This window comes from Bos indicus, chromosome 10 (assembly GCF_029378745.1).
Source record: "Bos indicus isolate NIAB-ARS_2022 breed Sahiwal x Tharparkar chromosome 10, NIAB-ARS_B.indTharparkar_mat_pri_1.0, whole genome shotgun sequence".
In the NCBI taxonomy this organism is placed as follows: Eukaryota; Metazoa; Chordata; class Mammalia; order Artiodactyla; family Bovidae; genus Bos; species Bos indicus.
In genome coordinates this window covers 79141100-79162946 of record NC_091769.1, presented here as the reverse complement: position 1 = coordinate 79162946, position 21847 = coordinate 79141100, and the positions used below count along the sequence as shown (strand labels likewise).

At 49.1% G+C, this 21847-nt stretch overlaps 1 protein-coding gene across 3 annotated transcripts in view; it reads left to right on the top strand.

The window, feature by feature from the left end:
* The window catches only part of TMEM229B (transmembrane protein 229B), a 42144-nt gene extending 35396 nt beyond the window's left edge, over positions 1–6748 (top strand). For all 3 annotated transcript variants that reach the window (XM_070797748.1, XM_019969091.2, XM_070797747.1), the window contains one exon: positions 2896–6748. In XM_070797748.1, the coding sequence (XP_070653849.1) occupies positions 2911–3414 (504 nt within the window). In that variant the 5' untranslated portion in view covers positions 2896–2910 and the 3' untranslated portion in view covers positions 3415–6748. The remainder of the gene's footprint in view (positions 1–2895) is intronic.
* The last annotated feature ends 15099 nt before the right edge of the window (positions 6749–21847 follow it).

Below are 21847 nucleotides of genomic sequence, written 5' to 3'. Positions count from 1 at the left end.
ATGTTAGGGGGCGTGACTTAACCATTTAACCAGTATTGAAAAGCACTGGTGCAGTTGGGTTGCTTGCTCTTGGGCCTCTGCCTCTTGCCATGAGAACTTGCTGAGGCTAGTCCACTGGGCCCAGGGAAGGGGCGAGAGGCAAGTGGAGCAGAGCCATCCCGGCCAAGCATAGGACAGACAGAGCCCTTAGATGACTCACAGTCTCGTGACTGAGGCCAGCCAAGATCTGCCAATCCACAGGCATGTGAGTTGTAATAATAAATGAGAGTTTATTGAAGCCACCAAGTTTGGGGATGATTTGTTATGCAGCACTTGCTGAGTGATAAAAATGTCTTCATTCTTGAATTGAGTGTTTACTATGTTCGAGGCACTATTCTTGGCATCTGGGGATGCAGTGCTGAATCAGACAAAACCCTTAATTTCAGGGAGTTCAGGTTAAAGGGGCAATGTGGCAGAAGAAGCAAGAAGGACCTCTGTCTGCTAACTGGGTGCGTGGTGGTACCATTAATCAAGATGGGGGTCATAGGAGGAAAACAGACTTTTGGAGAGAAGATAATGAGTTCGATTAAGGAAAGGAATATGAGGTGCCCATAGGACACTTGGGTGGAGGTGGTCAGAAAGGAATAGGATAAATAGGTATAGAACACAGGAAAGATGTTTGGCTGGAGATTGAAAATTATCAGCATAGTGAAACAAAATCATCTGTACCAAAGAGAGACAAAATACTTGGTGTGGATATTCAGAGGAGGAAGAAAGGATTTGTGGTTGGGAGGATGCAAAAGATTTTGTACCAGAGGTAACCTATAAGCTGGGTTTGTACTTGTGGAGGCAAGAAGACAAACACACAGAAAACAATAAATCGGATGGTGGTAAGACAGGGAGAGCTGGAAATGTGAGAATTAGGCTGAAAACGTAGATTGGAGTGAGATCCTGGAGAGTCTTGAATGCCAGGCCGCCTGCATTGGGAGCACGGAAACTTAGCCACTGGACCACCAGGGAAGTCCCTACAGATGTCATCTTGTTAACCTCTGTCCCCTCTAGCACTTTGAAGAGAGGATTGCCAGAGGTGTCAGCCCTGAGTCTACTGGCAGCTGGCAGAGCTGTGGTTCATGTTCTCGTGTTTTATCTTCCCATTCTCGGTTTAACCATGAACTCTTTCATCCCACCCTCCATAAAAACTGCACGTCATTTAGAGATGCCTGTTCAGGGGAGGTCTGTGCCAAGGCTTCAGGCCAGAGGCCTGGGAGGTAGTTGCTGCCCTCAAAGAGTACACAGGCTGGTGGGATCAAGAGGGCATGTGCCTCAAAATAGTAAATTGGGGTAGCATTGAATAAAGGACCAAATGAGTGGTCCACACAGTCTCCAGCGCAGGGCCAGGCCAGTCTTCGGGGAAATGTGATGGGGCCTTGAAGATCAGTGGGGTTTAAAAGAGAGGAACGGAAGGGAATAAGAAGTAGAAGGGAGGACTCTCTCCTCTGTCAGCCCACTGGTTTCCTTTCAACAAACTAAACACCAAAACCCCACTTAACAGAGCACTTAAAGACAAACGAGACCACAACAAGCCACCACTTCACACTCATTAGAACGGCCATCATCACAAAACCAGAAACTAGCAAGTGCTGGCAGGGATATGGAGAAATTGGAACTCTTGTGCATTGCTGGTGGGAATGTAATATAGTAAGTATAGCTGTTGTGGAAAACAGAAAATGAAAATAAAATTGCCATATGATCCAGCAAGTCTACTTCTGGGTGTGTACCCAAAAGAATTGAAAGCAGAGACTGGAATACATATTTGTATACCCATGGTCAGAGCAGCGGGCTTCCCTGGTGGCTCAGCCTGCAATGCCGGAGATCTGGGTTGTGCCTCTGAGTTGGGAAGATCTCCTGGGGGAGGGCATGGCAACCCACTCCAGGATTCTTGTCTGGAGAATCCCCATGGACAGAGGAGCCTGACAGCTTGCGACCATGGGGTTGCAAAGAGCCAGACACGACTGAGTGACTAAGCACAGTTCAGAGCAGCATTATTCACAGTAACCAAACACCCATTAATGGATGAATTGATTAAAAAAAATATATCTAGATAGATCAGCATCAAATATTATTTAGCCTTCAAAAGGGAAGGAAATTCTGACCCTTGCCACAACATGGATGAACCATGAAGATGTTCTGCTCGGTGAAATAAGCCAGTCACAGTAGGACAGATATTGCATGATTCCATTTAAATTATAAGATACCTGTGGAAGTCAAATTCCTAAAGAGAAAGTAGAACAGTGGTTGCATGGACTGGGGAGGGGATGGAAGTCCGCGTTTAATGAGTGTGCCCTTTCAGTCTGGAATGGGGGAAATGTTTTGGAGATGACTGGTGGTGAACTCCACTCAGTGTACACTTAACACAAAGTAAAGTGGTAACTTTTATATGTTCACACACACACCCAAACGTTACTGGCTCCTTAGATCTCAGAAACATGATGTGGAGATGTTTGAGAAGTGAAGGAAGAGATGGGAACCCCAGTGGCAAAAGATGAGCAAGTAGCTTGGAAATGAGGGTGATTCTGGGCCAGGATAGCCGCCGCTTTCACTGACCACGAATAAATCCTAAGAAGTTAAGACGGGGAGTGTGCTAGCCACCTCCCTCTGAGCAGCACTTGAGGAGAGTTGGCTCAGAGGAAGCCAGTGGGGGCTGTTTGTATTCTTTTCTTTCTCCTGCCTCCCTGGCTCAGGTAAGGACTATGAACTGAAGTAAGGGACAAGGAACAGGCTTAGGAAAACGATGGCTGACTAAAGAGAAAGGCAGAAGCAGGCTTGAAATCCCTCCGGCTGGCCACGGCAGACCCTTGGGCCGGGCGGTGGCAGCCCCTCCGCGCCTGCCTCACCTGTGTGTCCTTTGATCCCCAGCGGCCAGTCGGCACCATGGCTTCCGCCGAGCCCCTGACAGCGCTGTCCCGCTGGTACCTGTACGCCATCCACGGCTACTTCTGCGAGGTGATGTTCACGGCGGCCTGGGAGTTCGTGGTGAACTTTAACTGGAAGTTCCCGGGGGTCACGAGCGTGTGGGCGCTCTTCATCTACGGCACGTCCATCCTCATCGTGGAGCGCATGTACCTGCGCCTGCGTGGCCGCTGCCCGCTGCTGCTGCGCTGCCTCATCTACACGCTCTGGACCTACCTGTGGGAGTTCACCACCGGCTTCATCCTGCGCCAGTTCAACGCCTGCCCCTGGGACTACTCCCAGTTCGACTTTGACTTCATGGGCCTCATCACCCTGGAGTACGCTGTGCCCTGGTTCTGCGGGGCCCTCCTCGTGGAGCAGTTCGTCATCCGCAACACCCTCCGCCTCCGCTTCGACAAGGATGCTGAGCCCGGGGAGCCCAGCGGTGCCCTGGCCCTGGCCAATGGCCACGTCAAGACTGACTGAGTTGGGGGGGGAGCTGCTGGGTTGGGGCCCCCGGGGGCTCTCATGGACCCTGTGGACAAGGGTACCAAGCTGGTGGGGTTGCCCCCTCTGTACAGCACAAGCCCCGCCCAATGGGGGAGCACACGGAATACCCCCCGGACCCTCCGCTGTGGGCAGGGTTGGAGGCACGGTCAGGTGTTGGGGGCGGCAAAGGAACCTGGGGTAGAGTGCGTGGATCTCAGCCCAGCTCAGGGGCCGGAGGCGGGAGGCCTGTGGTTACGCAGCGACTGGATTTATGTGGGTGACTTTGGAGGCAGCAGGCCCTGTCTTGGCGAAGGTACTCTGAGGAGTCAGAAGGTGGGAGGCAAGGCCTGCAGGAGCTGTCGGAGGGTACAGCCGCCGCTGCCTCCCTCCCTCTCACCTGGTTTAGTTGGGCTTGGGCTGGTTCCATTAGGCAATATTCAGGTGCTTGCTTGCAACCAATACCTCCCCCCAAGGCCTATTGATCTGCAGCCTAAGAAGAGACTGGGCAGCTAGGAGGCTGCTGGGCAGGACTGCTGGTCTGCAAGGGCTGGGAGGCCTTCCCTTGGTTCCTCTCCCCTCCCCCAGGGCCCCACGCTGCTCCCTTGGCCTTCTGGGGCTCTCCCCTGGTGCTGGATTCCCACCAACCTTGGGCTTTGGGAGGTTTCAATCCCTGTGTGTTCGGTGGCGTTTCCCCCTTTTCTCTTATTTTCAGAGCCTTTACCGCTAGCAGCCCCCTGTATCCATGTCAACCACCCCACCTGTCCCCACCCCCTCTCCCTAGCCAACACAACAGCTGCCAGAGATAGAGCCCTGAGCAGATCCGTCCCACCCTCTTGCAGCCTTCCCTCCCCTATTGCCACTGGCCTGATCCCTGGGAAGTTCCTTGTTATGGCTCCCCTCCCCCTTATCTGCGGGACAGTGGCAGGGCCCCTGGTGCTCACCTCCCTGCAGTGGCTAAAAACTGAATGACACCCCCAACGCAGAGTCAGGCTAAGATGTGCCCCACGGATCCACAATGGGGACCGAGAGACAAATCAGTTGCAGGGGGAGGGGGAGGGGGAGGTGGGCAGTAAAGGCACCCGGCTGGTTTATTTTCAAAACAGCTAGGGACAGTCCAGCTTTCCAGAGGGTGGAGGAGCAGGTATCCAGTGCTGAAGAGTCATGGAGACTGAGTAAGGGAGGAAAAGGGGGCTTTTCAGCTTTGGCAACGGCAGCCCACTCCAGTATCCTTGCCTGGAGAATCCCACAGACAGATGAACCTGGCAGGCCATAGTTCGTGGGGTCGCAGAGTCGGACACGACTGATCGACTAACACTTTGACTTTGGGAGGGTCCTCAAAGCATCCGTAGCAGGAATGAGTTAGTTCTGGTTCTGCCATAGCCCCAGCCCTGCAGCAAAACCTCCTTAGATCTATCCTCTCCTTCCCCCTCCCGGAGAGACGAGCCCACGGAGCTTGCTCCTTAAACAGGATTAAGCCTGCCATGCTCATGGGCGTTGTCACCTCAGTTGCCCCACCTTCCCCACTGACAGGTCCATTGCTGGCAGTGGACAGAGAGATCCTAACTGCAGCCCACTTCCAGCTCTGCCGCCTCCCCCAGGGGAGGGCTCCAGCGAACGCAGCCTATCCTGCGGAACACGGTCTCTTCTTGACCACCCTAGGACTCTTAGGTAGAAATTAGCCTTTCCCTTTTTATAGAACATTAAAAGCAGTAATACCACCTGTGGAGAGAAGTTCCTCTTCTTGCTGTACTACTCCAAGTATACTCTGCAGACAGTACCAGCCAGGGCGCAAGCTGGGGTGTGGGTGCTGGGGGTGGGTAGTGTGGTGTCCTGGATTGGGAGAAAGGCTGGGAGACTCTGCCTTTGGCAGGGTTGTGTTCTGCAGTGACCCTGTCCAGGACAGGATAAAGGGTGATCCCCAGTTTCTCTGTCCTGGGCAGGCTCCTCAAGTCCAGGCACGATCTACATTCTGCAGGGATTAACCCTCCCTTTGATTTTATGTGGCTCCAGTTGCAGGGCTTTGGGGCTCCCAGGGACTCAACTTTCCAGTGGGGGCCAATTGCTTTCCATCTACTATTGGAGGGGATTCTAGAGGAAGAGTATTGCCTGGTCCCCCGTTCCATAGTCATCTGCTACCACGGCCCTGTAGTCGTTCTGCCCTGTAGTCATCTCCTTGGTCTTTTCCCCTTGCTCCATGCTATCTCAGTCTCCTGGAAACCCACCCCTGACCCCTCCAAGCCCCCTAGTGGGCCCTTAGACCACACCACTCACCTTTTGTTCTTTCCTCCAGGATGGAAATCTGGTGGAAACAGACAACAGCTTGTTGATGTCTCCCAGCCCAAGGCCTCTGTGATTCTCTCCCAGAGCCAGCCCTTGGATGGCCCACCAGGTCTGTCTGCTCCAGAAGGTTGCCCTGCACATGCTCCCTGGTACCATCTCTCTTGGCCCTATAAACTCCCAAGTGCGAAAGGTCCCCGAGTAAATCTGCCTGCCTGGCAGCATGCAGAGCACTATGCTTCTGCTTCCTCCAGGTGCCCCAAGGCTCCTGTTCTCTCTCACATTCACTCCAGGTGACCGGGATCTGCAGGCTCAGAGCTCACCAGAGGTCAACCAGACCTCAACTCTTGCGTTTTTTTTGGGTATCTTCAGGGCCCCAATCCATTAGTGCCCAAGGACTCAGAAGTTTGGAGTAATCCAGCCCTGCAAAGCAGGAGAGAATCTACTCACTCTTCATGAACCTCTGATGTCCTGGGCCTATCCCCACTGGCCATGGCAGCATCTCTGAGTCACGGGTCGCCATGTGCTGCCCTGCATGGTTGAATCGCTTCCAACATCTGCTAGGCATCCTGTCCCTTGTGCCATGTCCCCTCTGATGTGCCAGTGAGTCACAATGGCCTATGCTTATTCACAGCAATAATACCTAGGGGGTGCCCGCAAAGTCCTTTTGTCCTGGTCCCTCGCCTTCTGCATGGGTCTCCTGGGGAGGCAGCCATTGAGTGGATGAGGTCATGAGAACCTGTATTTATGAAACTCTGGGCTATGCAGACATCGTCAAGGGGATGCAGAAAAATAGGAGGCCCAGGCCTGGGAGAGTTATGCCTCAGGCAAGGAAAGCAGCTTCCACTCCAAGGCTGCCCCAGGCCTGGAGGACCTGCAGGTCCCTGCTCTGCGAAAGGGCCTTTCATGGGTGGGACTGTCTCCCAGCTATGGCAGCTCTTCCGAAGGACACATGACTGGTTTGTGCGCCCATTGCCTGCTCTGTCTCCATTGGTCTTGTTGTCTCTTTCTTTTCACATTTGTGCAGATAAAATATACTGGTGTTTGTGTTCCAGGACTGACTCTGGCCCATCTCTGTTTCTTATATTTTGGAGCCCCATCCCTAGGGGCTGCTGGCCCTGCACACACTGGCGTCACACTGTCCTGAAGCATGCTGGACAGGGCCGTGCTGTAGGAAGGGCAGATGGCCCTCTCTACCAGTCTTATCCACAATCTCTGTGCTGACCTGCTCTGGTAACCTGAATTCTCCACCCAGCCCCTCCCACTCCCCATCACAGTCTGGTCCAGTCCTGACTTTGGGCCCAGACTGCCAGGCAGATGGAGCCGCTCAGGCAGTATCCAGGTTGGCTGTAAGTTACTGCCCATGAGATGAGCTCCTCTCAAAATGCCAGCCATAACCTGCCATGTCTCATGGGGCAGGAGGGCCCATGGAGAGAGTCTGAGGGTACCCCAAAGAGCTGGAAGGCCAGACTCCCTTACTTCCCGTTGCCTTGGGAGTCACGCTATTTAGAAACAGAATTTTGCACATCCCCCGGCAGTGCTGTTTTCCCCGAGAAGTGCGTTTGGAGGGAGTCATCCCTTCCTGCTCTGTGTACCTGTCTTCTGTCTAGCCCCCCTTGTCCTCCTCTCCTCCCACCACGCTCCTGCCTACTTTCTTACTTCTGGGAAGAGGAGGGAGGATTCAGAATTTGCTCAGCCAGTTTAACCAAACCAAGATGTCCCGCCTGCCCACCCCACCCCACCCCACCCCGCCCCCCACTGCCGCAGCTAGGCTATAAAATACCTGTTGGTTTTCTGGATGGAACAGGCAGTGAGCTTTCTGAATCATGGAGAGGGCCCTCAGCCTCCACCCGCACCCCCCTCACTTGCTGGTATTCATTGCTGTAACTGAAAGCTTCTCCCTTTATACGAATGAGCAAAGCCCCAACAGTCACTTACATGTTAGTACAAACAAACCTGTAAGACTAGTTCATTAGAGCAGGTGTTTCTCAAAAGAAAGAGGCAAGCTTCATGGAACAAGGTCTACTTGATGGAGAAGAGGCAAGAGGTAAGACCCAGAACAAAGAGCCTGAAAGGACTTGAGACCCTTCTTCATTGGCCAGTTCCTTCTGTACTCTACTCAGTGGATACCTTCCTTTCTGGATAACTTTCCTTCCTTACCTCCTCTGCCCCACCCTTACCCAGTTCAAAGGGACCTTCTGGCTCATCACATCACAGGTTAGAAGAACAACAGCTGTGGTTGCTGCTGCTGGTGGTGCTGCAGCTGTGACCACTCAGGCACCGCACTGAATGCTCACTCTCATTCTCGAATTTTCTCCCATCCTAGATGAGCTTTGCTGTTTCCCTATCTTACAGAGGAGGTCTAGGGGCAACCAGTCTCCAGTTGCGATTTACCACATCACTTTTTTGTTTCAATGTGAGCAGAAGACCCTTCTCTTTAGCAAGAATTTGTGATGATTCAGGTGCTCTTTTGTGCTTTAATGAGATTCTGGATGTTGTTAGAGCCCAGCCCCTCCAAAGGCCATCCACGAAGAGAAATTAATGTTCAGGAGGAAGAGATTTCGGGGGAAAGATGGGGTTATAAAGAAGAAAGTATGAGATACCATCTCAGCCAAGACTTAAACCAACTGGCTCATGGCTCCTCATGGAGGAGGGTTGTGAGATTTTGGCCTTTGGCAACCTGGGTTTAGGGCTGACACCATCTCTCCCTTCTACATGCAGCTTTATTTATTCCCGGGGCCTTCCACCTTTGACCCTATTTCCTTCTCTTGAGATTAAGCCTGAGTCCCTAGCTGTAGTTGCTCTCAGAGGGTCTGACACCACCAGTTCAGTTCAGTCGCTCAGTCGTGTCTGACTCTTTGTGACCCCATGGACTGCAGCACTCCAGGCTTCCCTGTCCATCACCAACTCCCAAAGCTTTCTCAAACTCATGTCCATTGAGTCAGTGATGCTATCCAACCATCTCATCCTCTGTCGTTCCCTACTCCTCCTGCCTTCAGTCTTTCCCAGCATCAAGGTCTTCACCACCAGGTGAAATCCTTTTCCTTTTGAAAACTCAGTTGGCCTGAGAATTGACCTGGTTAGTTCTTCAACTTCTTATTGGACACCTACAATGAGCTGGGGACCAGGCTAGTTACTGGGGTCCTCACAGCTTGTCAAGAGACAGGCGTTGAATGTTCCTTCATGCAGATAGTTGTATCAGTACAATGCTGATCAGGCCTCCAAAAGAGAAGCCTCAGTCTGACAGAGGAGCTGACTCATCTACAGGGATAGGCGAGGACTCCCCAGGGAAGAGACACATAGCACAGACCTGAAGGCCAAGTGCTGATGCTCTCAGCGGTGGGCTGACTTCTTACTGTCCAGAAAGACGGACGTTGATTGTGTTCTGTGAGACACCTAGATGGGTAGAACAAAGCCAGCACACAGTGGGTGCTTTAAGGAACTCTTGATGCATGAAGTCTTCCAGGATGTCAGACCTAGTAAGCCCACCCTAAAGGCCAGGCTGGATGTTCCAGGGCACCCCCTGCCCCTTTGGGAACCTGGAGTTAGGAATCCTGTTTGGGTAACAGTCATCCCTGCCGTACCTGTGCCCACTGCCGTACAGCAGCTCACTGCCCTCCTCTCTGTTTCCAAACCATCAGTCCCTGCAGGGCCCTGCCAGCGTTCCAGCTTCACTCCCAGAGTCTTTGGTCCTTGGCCAAAGACCCAGCTCCACCAACTTGTCCATTGCTTCATTCTGGTGATATGCTTTCTTGGTGTGGGCAGAGGTGTCCTTTCGGTGCCACACTGTTAGTCTAGTCTGGCTTCTTGCCTCTGTCACAATCACACTTTCCAAACAGAAAGAAAATGTTCTGGTTTATAAGGGTCCACTGATGATGAAGGCCGACTCTTCTTAGTTACAGTATAAGGTTGTATTCGTTCCTGTGGCTACTGCAGCAAATTACCACAAGCTAGCTAGCTGAAGATAATGAAATTTATTCTTTCACAGCGCTGGAAGTCAGAAGTCTGACATCAAGGTGTCAGCAGGACTTTCTTCTGGTGGTTGTAGGGGAGTATCGTTCTTTGTCTCTTCCAGCTTCTGGTGGCTGTTGGCACGTCTTGGCTTCCTAGGCTTGTGGTAGCATCACTCCAGTTTTTGCCTCGATGGTCACATGGCCTCTTCCCCGTCTGTGTCTTCTCCTCTTCTAAGGACATTTTTCACTGGACTTAGGGCACATCTAGGTAATCCAGGATGATCTCATCCCAAGATCCTTAACTTAATTACATCTGCAAAGACCCCTTTTCCAAATAAGGTCACATTCACTTGTTCCAGGGATTTGAATGTGGCTCTCTCTTTTGGGGAAGGGGTTTTCCAGATGGCTCAGTGGTAAAAAATCCACCTGCCAAGCAGGAGACATGGGTTCGATCCCTGGGTCTTAAAGACCCCCTGGAGAAGGAAATGGCAACCCACTCCCAATATTCTTGCCTGGGAACCCCATAGACAGACAAGCTTGGAAGGTCACAGTCCTTGGGGTCACAGAGTCAGGCCTTAGCGACTAAAAATCAACAACAACACGGTCTTTTGGGGAGCCACCCAAGGGCTCAGGAGGGAGATTTCTTCTGAAGCCCTGTATCCTAAACCCATGTGAGGAATTCCATTAAGAGTAAGAGCTAGAAGTGCAGTGTAGGTAACCTGGGAGAGAACTCAGACATTTAGGTTGGGATTGGAGCTGTCCATCCCAAGACCGCCTGTAGCTGCAATTGGGTTTTCTGTTCAGATGCAGACCTGACCACTTCACTCCCTACTCCAGACTCTTTAATGATTTCCCATTACCTTTAGGATCAAGTTCACCGCCTCGGCGAGGCTTACACAACCCTCTGTGGTTTGGCCTTATTTCTCACCTCAGTCTTGCACAGTCCAGGAAGAATGACTTGTGGTTCCCCTGGCATGTCCCCACTCACTGCCTCTGGGCCCTCAGCCCTGTGTTCCTCTTCCTGGAATGTTCTTACCCCTTCTCTTAGCCCAACTAGATGACAGATGAGCTCAGTTATAGCCAGCATGGTTGGTCTCTGTTTACTTCATGCTCTCACTGGCCCCAGCTCTCGATTTAGTTCAGGCAGACTCAGGATGGGAGCTGTCTCCCTGGAAACCCTCAGCGTGACAGCTGCCAGCAGCAGTAGCTCAGTTCTTCCGGAGCTGTCCACGCAGCAGACCTTCATTCATTCGTTCACCCTGCAGCACACCAGGTCCTGTGCTAGGCCTACACACACCAGTGAACAAAACATGCTCATCTCCGTCCAATAAACCCTTCCTGTCCCCTGGAGCCCCAGAGGACTTTGGGTTCCTGTTGTTTTCTCCAAGTGTTCTTTGGCCTTTCCTTTGACACCGTAGGTGACCCTCACAATTTTCCGATTAATCCCTTCTTAGTTTGTGTTAGTTGATTCTGTTGCTTTTAACCAACCCTTCTCCCACTCTCTGCAAAGCAATGAGAACCTTCTATGTTGACAGTCAAGAACCCTGCTACACACCTGACTTCTTTTAAGCATCAGCTGTCACCTGTAATCGTATCATTAGCCCTCACACTCCTCCTTCCTGATTCGTGAGATGTTACTCATGCCTTGAGCTAATACCCCCTTATCCAGTCTGCACCCCACCTCCAGGAGACCTCACCCATGACAATCTATGCCTGCCAGCTCTGCACCTGCTGGGAGACTTAGGTTGACTGCTGAAAGCTGAGGAAGCTCCAACATGGGAGTGCCCCAAACTAGGCCCTTCTTTTATAAACTAAGAAGTGCAAATAACAGTCTTTCTAATTTTGTGCATATTCCAGGGTTCAGACCTGTTCCAATTGGAATTCATCTGCAGTAGGGTCTCTAGGAAACCTTTAGGGCTCTGAATTGATATTAGCCCCATTTTCAGATGGGGACACTGAAGATCTCTAAATCCTTTAGAGATAGGCACAAGTCTGCCTGCCACATCTGGGTGGACAGGTAAGGACATCTACTGCCCATTACCCACCTGGCTCCCCCATGGGCTGCTCCTTGGGACAGTCTCTCTTGCTGGACCAAAGTCAAGGGTCAAGGCAGAAGACAGAACCTTGTCTAGACCACTTCAACACCAAAGAACAAGTCTCTTCCTTGGATCACTTGAGAAATGAGAACAAAATGACATTAGGTGTTATTTTGCTGACTTTCACTCGGTCTGTTCCCCTAGGGTCTCAGGCCTGTTGACCAGCAGGACCAGATGGTACCTTTTGTAGGAATATCTCATCATTTCTGCTTCTGTGCAGGCCTTGGCGACCCTAAGAAACAAATCCTCGTCTCCTTCTGATTGACCTATCTGTGATCCTGTCTAGCTATCCATACTTTTCCTTCCTATGACTCTGCTGAAGGCACTTGGGACCCAATCCCAGATTACATTTCATGTCCTTGAGATGCCTGCTGACCTTTTTGTCCACGAGGAGGGAAGATGAAGGTAAGGGAGAGGGGAGGGAAAGCTCAGAACAGGACATGGAAAGACCAGATCACTCTACATTCATGATACTATTTGTAACCAGGCCCTTTCTCACTCTTTCCAGAAGGTGACCATCTGCACTCTGTGTTACCCTGGCAACTTTCTAATTGTTCAGCAGAAGATGCAACATCCCAGGCTTTGGAGTCATTAGACCTGAGTTTGAATCTCAGGGCCCTGACTCACTTGGATGTGTGATGTAACCTATCTATGCTTCAGTCTCCCATCTGAAAATGGGGCTAATATTAGTCTGCACCTCCCAGAGTCATGGGGATCAGATGAGACAATATTTGTCAAGTGCTTGGCATGCAGTTGATGTCACATATGAGAAGAAATATTCTTTGTTGGTCTCATAAGTCAAATACAAGCAGATGTCACTCCACCACATATTTCTGGGTGGAATATGTGCTGATCTGGTCATGGTGGCCAAAATCATGGGCTTTGAATGCTCCCAATCTGAACTGGGTCACTTATTATCAATGGAAAAGCACATAAACCTCTATACACACAAGTTTTCTCATTTGTAAAGTGGGAATGATCTAACGTACTCTAAAGGATTATTCTGAAAATTAAGTTAAATAAAATTATGTGTCTAAACACTTAGTACAGGTCCCTGATTCCTTACTCTAAACCCATGGGATTTTGTGAGACTTTCTGGATTTCAGAAAAATAATAACATTTAAATGCTGTATATTTTGTAACACCTGAACCAGGTATGAGTCGGCACCCCGTAGTCAAACACATTATTGTTTCCACAGGAAACCTATAAATATCACACTAAGTGGGGTAAATAAGTTCTCACCTTGTGAGACAAGTAGGGCAAGTATTAAAATTCTCACTTGACAGATAACAAACTAAGGTTCGAGAGCGTGTGGACTATAATTGGCAGCACCAGGATCCCTGGGTCACCTGGTCAACTGGTCCAAGGACTCTTCCCATCACACCACGCACTGACAGACACCACCCTGCTACCGTCATTCCCTTTGCTACCGTCATTCCCAAGCAGCTACTGAGTAGCTGTTTGCTTCTTGTCTTTCTAAATGGTTGTGTGTATATTTCCACATTCTCCACATACTCTGCTTTCCCCACTTTGGTACTTGGTACACAATTTTCTATTTGGTGTTGTGTTGTAGTGTCATTTTTAAAAACTATACAGTCTTCCAGCATCTTAATATAACCCAGTCAGCTTAGCTATCCCCCTGTCACTGGGTATTTGCCTCTTTCCAATTTTGCACTGCTCTAAAATAATGCTCAGTCACTCACTTTAAACTTTGCCTTGGGGATGAGCAAGCACATTGATCTGAAAACACCTGTCCCTTGAGCCCCTGGCTGGCTGGCAGCCTTTGGGACATTGTATTTCCAGGCATTTACACCATATATCTGTTGTTCCCAATCAGCTAATCAATTAGGGTTTATTGAATGCCTATGTGGGGAGCAGGGGGCTCTTTGTTGCTGTGAGGGGGCACAGAAGCATAAGCTGTGTCTCTGACCCTTAAGAGCCTGATGTGTAACCCAGGAGGCCTTTCAGCTTCAAATCAAACCAGGTTTGCATCCATCCAGTGAGGCCTTCTAAGCAGGGCTGGTAAAGATGGGCACCAGGGTGTGACGTGAGTGGTGAAAGCAAGAACTTTAAATAGGTCTCTGATGTATCCCCTTGCCCGTCAAGGGCTTTGGTTCTATTCAGGAAGAAGGTGCTAAAAATGAAATAGTGAATGAGGAAAACAAGGTCAGGTGTTCCATGAAACCTTCCCTGATTTAGTAAGTTTTACTTTCAGATGCTAACAATCAGGATGAATCATTAAAAATCAGTAGAAAGTACCACCTCCCTGTTCATACTGTTCATGGGGTTCTCAAGGCAAGAATACTGAAGTGGCTTGGCATTCCCTTCTCCAGTGAAGCTCCAATACTTTGGCCACCCAATGCGAAGAACTGACTCTTTGGAAAAGACCCTGATGCTGGGAAAGATTGAAGGCAGGAGGAAGAAGGAGACGACAGAGGATGAGATGGTTGGATGGCATCATCGACTCGATGGACATGAGTTTGAGCAAGCTCCAAGAGTTGGTGATGGACAGATAAGCAGCCTGGTGTGCTGCAGTCCATGGGGTTGCAAAGAGTCCGACATGACTGAGCAATTGAACTGACTGACCACCTCCCTGAATTCCCTTGGTGGGGGGTCAGCAAAAGGACTAAGCAAGACCTGGTGGCTGGTTCTAACTAGAAAATTACTTAACCTCTCTCTGCCTCTGTTTGCCCATCCATCAAATGGGAACAATAGTAACGTTCTCATGGGACTCACAGGATTGTAACAAGAATAACTTGAGATCCTCACAGTGCATTAAAAAGAACAAAATGTTGTCCACATGATCTGGGGGAGACTGGGGACCACATCTCACTCTCTACTGCATCCCAAGCACCTGTACAGTGTGGGTCTGGCAGACAGTAGGAGCTCAATAAACATTTGTGGAGTGAATGATGGAACAGGCAGGTATAATCACAAGTCCATAAAGGACAGAGAACTACACATCCTTCCATCAACTCCGAGCCTGAGGAGGCTCACCCCATTCCAGCTTCAACCCTGTATCTATCCTCCTCAGAATGGTCCCCATCCTGATTCTGGCACCGCATATCCACTATAAGGAGTCCCTCATTCACGGCAGCAAAGGTTCGAAGCCTTAAGTTCACCCCCAGCCAGGGAGCAGAGGCCAGCACTGATCTCAGCCCGTTTCCTCGGGTTTCAGGGTGCAGCACTTGCTGTCACAAGGAACTGGGCAGCTCCGCCCTTGTTTCCCGCTCCCATCTGCTGAGGCAGGGGAACGTTGGGCCATAGGAGTCAGCCAAGCGGCTCTCTGGCCAGCTGACAAGGAGACCGGGCACCAGAGAGCAGCCATACCTGATGCACCCCCAACCAGAACCTCAGGTGTTCCGTCATCTCCTAACCCAGCCTGCCCACTGCTCCTGGGGCATTCGGTACCAACAACTCCTGGCCAGGCCTGCACTAGGGAGCTCAAAGAGGCTCGAGTCTGAACCCCTGGTGGAACTTTCCCAATAAGGTTTCCTGTATTTCTTGAGTCAATGTCATCTTCCTCATTGCGATATCCTCAAGGACAGGACAAACTGTGAAGGTCTGCAGCTGTGGGATTGTGACAGCTTTCCAAAGTCTGATTTCTACGCTTATGCATTTATCTCTTTATTCTGTCTTCTCCACTCAAATGTAGGGTTCAGAGGGCAGGGCACATGCTTAACCCTTTCACTGCTCTCTCATCCCAGTGCTGAGAGGAGTGCTTGACCCAAAGCAGACACTTAATTAATATTTGTGAATGAATGAATGGGCTTCCCAGGTGATGCTTGTGGTAAAGAAACCGCCTGCCAGTGCAGATGTCAGAGATGTCAGATCTCTGAGTTGGGAAGATCCCCTGGAGGAAGAAATGGCAACCCACTCCTGTATTCTTGCTGGGAGAATCCCATGGACAATAAATAAATTCCTATTGCAGTGTTTGTTATATGTGGTAAGTGATGGCTATTATAAATGATTATTATAAATTACTTTAAAAGGAAGCATGCTTTCCATAGTCTCTCAAGATTAACATACACATTTTCCTGCCTTATTTATTTATTATCCATTTTTTCACTTGTTCATTCATTCAGTTATTCATTCAATTTTACATTTGATCTGTTGGAGAGACTTGAATTAACTGGTCACAGAATGTGTGTCTCAGGGCTACAAAAACAGGGGTACAAACTTCTACAAGCACCTATGAAGAATCGGAGGTAGGGGATTTGACCTAGTCAGGGAGGTCAAGGGAAGTCGCATATGAGCCAAGATCTGAAAGGAAAAAGTCATTAACTGGGAGCCAAGGTGGGACTGACAGAAACTATTAGAAGAGGGGATGATATGCAAAAGACCTAGGGGTGGGGGAAGGGAACCTGCAAGGAGGAGAAACTGAGGGCAGCCAGGGAGCGGGGAGGGCCTGATGACCCTGGGCACCCCTGAGGCCCAAGCAGAGCAGATGGCCAGCAGCAACAAGATGTGCTCAAAGGGTGCCCTGGGCCAAGGCAGGTGCCCTTTGTAGGAGAGTCACCTCCTCCAGGAGACTGGTCCCAACCCCTCAGCCTAGGTTAGGCACCTCTTTTGTGTTCCCAAGGGACCAGGGCTTCATCTTATCATTCAACTTATAAAAGTCTACTTTAATGATCTGTTTTCTTATTTTTGGCCTCCCTGTCTCTCGATTTGTGAGCTCCTGGAGGGCAGAGACCTTGGCTATTCATCCTGTGCCACCAGTGCCTAACACAGTGCCTGGGAATGAGAGACGACTCCTGAGTGTTTGATGAATGAATGAATGGAGAGCCCTCAGGTCATGGCGTGTGCTGGACAGGTGTGTGGGTCTCTACACACTCAGGAAGCCCTAGCTGAGCCCTATGCTGTTAACAGGAGAATGTGGTGGGAGGTCTCTGCTGAGTTCTGGAGGAGAAGGGAGCCAAAAGATTGGAAAAAAGAAAGGTCAGAAGATTCTGTGCAATTAATACCATGTGGCACACGCCTCCTGCGAAACCAGTATGCAGGTCAAAAAGCAACGGTTAGAATCAGACATGGAAAAACGGACTGGTTCAAAATTGGGAAAGGAGTACATCAAGGCTGCATATTGTCACCCTGCTTATTTAACATATATAGAGTACATCATGTGAAATGCTGGGCTGGATGAAGCACAAGCTGGAATCAAGATTGTTGGGAGAAATATCAATAACCTCAGATATGCAGATGATATCACCCTTATGGCAGAAAACGAAGAGGAACTGAAAAGCCTCTTGATGAAAGTGAAAGAGGAAAGTGAAAAAGTTGGCTTAAAGCTCAACATTCAGAAAACGAAGATCATGGCATCTGGTCTCATCACTTGATGGCAGAGATGGGGAACAATGGAAACAGTGGCAGACTTTATTCTCTTGGGCTCCAAAATCACTGAACGCAGTGACTACAGCTATGAAATTAAAAGACACTTGCTCCTTGGAGGAAAAGTTATGGCAAACCTCTGTATTAAAAAGCAGAGACATTACTTTGCCAACAATGGTCCATCTAGTCAAAGCTGTAGTTTTTCCAGTAGTTATGTATGGGTGTGAGAGTTGGACCATAAAGAAGGCTGAGCGCTAAAGAATTGATGTGTTTGAACTGTGGTGTTGGAGAGGACACTTGAGAGTCCCTTGGACTGCAAGGAGATCAAACTAGTCAATCCTAAAGGAAATCAGTCCCAAATATTCATTAGAAGGACTGATGCTGAAGCTAAAGCTCCAATATTTTGGCCCCCTGATGCGAAGAACTGACTCATTGGAAAAGACCCTGATGCTGGGAAAGATTGAGGGCAGGAGGAGAAGGGGACGACAGAGGATGAGATGGTTGGATGGTATCGTTGACTCAATGGACATGAGTTTGAACAAGCTCTGAGAGATGGTGATGGACAGGGAAGCCTGGCGTGTGCAGTCCATGGGGTCGCAAAGTCAGACATGACTGAGTGACTGAACAAGTACCACATGAAGGAAAAAAGGGTACACAGTGTCATCCTTAAAAGGAAGGAGGGATGACAATGTCAAGGAGATGCTTATGAGATGCGAAAAAAGAATTTTCAACAGGTAAAGTTGCCTGGATTTACAAGGATAAACAAGAATGTCAGCTAGGTATTTAGCAGACCCCCATGTGTTATGTGCCAAGCACTGTTCTAAATGCTTTGCACGCATTTAATATTTAAATTCTATAACAATTGCTTGAAGCACTTAACTATGACTATGTCTATATTGCAGAATAGGAAACTGGAGGGCAGAGAGGTTAAATACATTCCACAGAGCTGAGCAGCCAGGCCCTAACCCAAGCACTTTGGCCCGGAAGCCAGGTTCTTATTACCACCCCATGCTGCCCTCAAGCCAGCCCTTGCTCTGCTGCTGGTATAACTAAGGAATTGGTATCTTTCTTAACATCCTGAGATGGACATATGATTCTTCTCCATTTTGCAGGTGAGAAAACTGAGGCTTAGAGAGGCTAACTTGCAGAAGATCAGCCAGCTGGTATGTGGCAGAGCCAGGATCTATGATTACAGCCACCTTGCTCTTTCCCATGCCCCCCTGATACGCTCTGCTGAGCTCTGAACCTGGGAGGGTGCCCACTCTCTCCGCAGCAGGGAAGCCCAGCCAAGGCCTGGCAGATGCAGTGTCCTGTGTGTGGATTCCTGACTCAACAGCGCCCTGTTTACTCCTCAACTTCCTATCCCAGCTCTGAACCTCAAACCCACCACCAGCGAGACAGGAATACTACCTCGACCTGGCATGAGATTCGGAACTGTTAAATCCATCAGCAACTTTTGGGGAAAAAAATTAAAATCTATTTATACATCCCTGATAGGCAGGAAGGCGACAGCCCAATCTATGGAGGACGGTTAAGGATTCAGCGAGTCAGCGTCCCGGGGACGTGCACGGTCCTTGTGTGACACCCCCGCAGGGCCTGGGCCTCCGGCAGACTGTCCGTCTCTCAGGTGCCAGGATGCTTTCCCTGGTGCTGCCCCTCCCTGCCCTCCTGCTCCATCTGTCAGGGGCTCCCTTGGTGCAATGGCTGTTAGGCTCATACACCCCTGAAACCAGAGAAAGGGGCAATTGGACCCAACCCAGCCTCCTTGATATAAAGGCTTAGGGCCAAGTCAAAAGCTCAGACCTTCGGGGTCATCTGACTGTGTCCCTCCAATACAGTCCTCTGGTGCTGAGCTAATTTTGCATTACTTTTGGTCACTTAACATCGAAAGGAGACCTATCTATCTAATACATTCCTTGTCTTAATATTGTTGCTGTTGCTGTTTAGTTGCTCAGTCATGTCCAACTTTGCTTCAATCTCATGGACTGTAGCCCTCCAGGCTCCTCTGTACCTGGAATTTTCCAGGTAAGGATACTGGAGTGGGTTGCTATTTCCTTCTCCAGCAGATCTTCCCAACTCAGAAATCAAACCCACGTCTCCTGCACTGGCAGATCTCATCTCCTGCACTGACAGGTGGATTCTCTACTACTGAGCCTCCAGGGAATCTGTCTTATATTGTAACACCCTTTTGTTGTTGTTGTTTAGCCACTCTGTCATGTCTGACTCTGCGACCCCATGGACTGAAGCACACCAGGCTTTCCTGTCCTTCACCATCACCCAGAGCTTGCTGAAGTTCAAGTCCAATGAGTCGGTGATACCATCCAATCATCTCATCCTCTCTCACCCCCTTCTCTTCCTGCCCTCAATCTTTCCCAGCATCAGGATCTTTTCCAGTTTCCACTACTAATGCAGACTAAATAATCACACCTTCATTTTCTCTGTCCTCCTCTCTATTTCCATTTGAGCTGCTATAAATTTAAATCTCCTCCAAACTTCCTTGTCTAGTTTTCAGGAGTCATACAGACAGATGGCAATTATTTTAGACTTTGTGGACTATAGCATCCTGGTGCCACTACTCACTCTGTCATTGTGGCATAGAAGCATGTGAGCAAATGAATGTGGCTGTGTTCCAGTAAAATCTAATTTTACAAAAGCTGCTGCAGGCTGGACTCAGCACACAGGCTAAAGTTTGCCAACCCCTGATCCACTTGGTCTTTTTGGATCTGAGCTTGGTCTCATTTCTCCTTATTAAACATAATCTCATTAACTTCAATGCATCTTTCAAGTCAGGGGGCGTAGTTTTGAAACCTGATTCTACCACTAAGCACAGCAGCTCTCCCTCCCTGCTCTGTGTCACATGCATATTGAATGCACTTTCAGGGTCTTCATGGTTATCAGACCAGCAGGCTCTTGAAAATGTCCTGTGGTGGTAAGTGGTGGCATGCTGCCCATCCTGGGAAAGGTCTCCCTAGGGAGAAGCCAGGACTGCCAAGGAAAGATTGCTTGACCTGACAATCTTCTGTTTTTCTTTTAATTGATGTATAATTGCTGTACCATGTTGTGTTTCTGCTGTACAACAATGTGAATCAGCTATATATACATGCATATATATACATATATATCCCCTCCCTCCAAGGCCTCCCTCCCACCCTCCAAGTCATCACAGAGCAAGAAGCTGATTTCCCCGTGCTATACACACATGTGTTTTACACATGTTAGTGCATATATGCCAATACTACTCTCTCTATTTGACCCACCCTCTCCTTCCCCCACTGTGTCTACAAGTCTGTTTTCTACATCTGTTTCCTGCCCTGAAAATAGATTCATCTGTACTGTTTTTCTAGATTCCATGATATACGTTAATATATCGGAGAAGGAAATGGCACCCCACTCCAGTACTCTTGCCTGGAAAATCCCATGGATGGAGGAGCCTGGTGGACTGCAGTCCATGGGGTCGCTAAGAGTCGGACACGACTGAGCGACTTCACTTTCACATTTCACTTTCATGCATTGGAGAAGGAAATGGCAACCCACTCCAGTGTTCTTGCCTGGAGAATTCCAGGGATGGCAGAGCCTGGTGGGCTGCTGTCTATGGGGTCACACAGAGTCGGACACGACTGAAGCGACTTAGCGGCAGCTGCAGCAGCATGTTAATGTATAATATTTGTCTTTCTCTTTCTGACTTACTTCACTCTGTATGACAGACTCTAGGTTCATCTATATCACTACAAATGGCTCAGTTTCATTCCTTTTTATGACTGAGTAATATTCCATGTATATACGTACTACATCTTCTCTATGCATTCATCTGTTGACGGACATTTAGGCTGCTTCCACGTCCTAGCTATTGTAAATAGTGGTGCAATGAATGTTGTGGTGCTGTGCTAACTCACTTCAGTTGTGTCTGACTCTTTGTGACTCCATGGACTATAGCCCACCAGGCTCCTCTGTCCACGGGATTCTCCAGGCAAGAATACTGGAGCGGGTTGCCGTTTCCTCCTCCAGAACACTGGGGTATATGTATGTTTTTGAATTATGGTTTTCTCAGGGTATATGCCCAATAGTGGAATTGCTGGGTCATATGGTAGTTCTGTTTTTAGTTTTTTAAGGAACCTGCATACTGTTCTCTATAGTGGCTGTATCAATTTACATTCCCACAACAGTGCAAGAGGGTTCCCTTTTCTCCATACTGTAGATTTTTTTTTGATGGTAGGCTTTCTGACTGGTGAAATATGACTTCCCTGATGGCTCAGATGGTAAAAGCATCTGCCTACAACACAGGAGACCTGGGTTCAATCCCTGGGTCAGGAAGATCCCCTAAAGAAGGAAATGGCAACCCACTCCAGTACTCTTGCCTGGAAAATCCCATGGACAAAGGAGCCTGGTAGGCTACAGTCCATGGGGTCGAAAAGAGTCAGACATGACTGAGCGACTTCACTTTCCCCTTTTTTTTCTGATTGGTGTGAGGTAACCCTTCATTGTGGTTTTCATTTGTATTTCTCCAATAATTAGTGATCCTGAGCATCTTCTCATGTGTTTGTTGACTACCTGTAGGTCTTTGGAGAAATGTCTGTTTAGGTCTTTTGCTCATTTTTGATTGGGTTGTTTGTTTTTTTTTTTTTTTTTTTTTATGTTGAGCTGCATGAGCTGCTTGTATATTTTGCAGTTTAATCCTCTGTCAGTTGCTTCATTTGCAAATATTTTCTCCTATTCTGAGGGTTGTCCTTTCATCTTATTTATGGCTGGACAGCCTTCTAATCACACAGCCTCTGCTGACC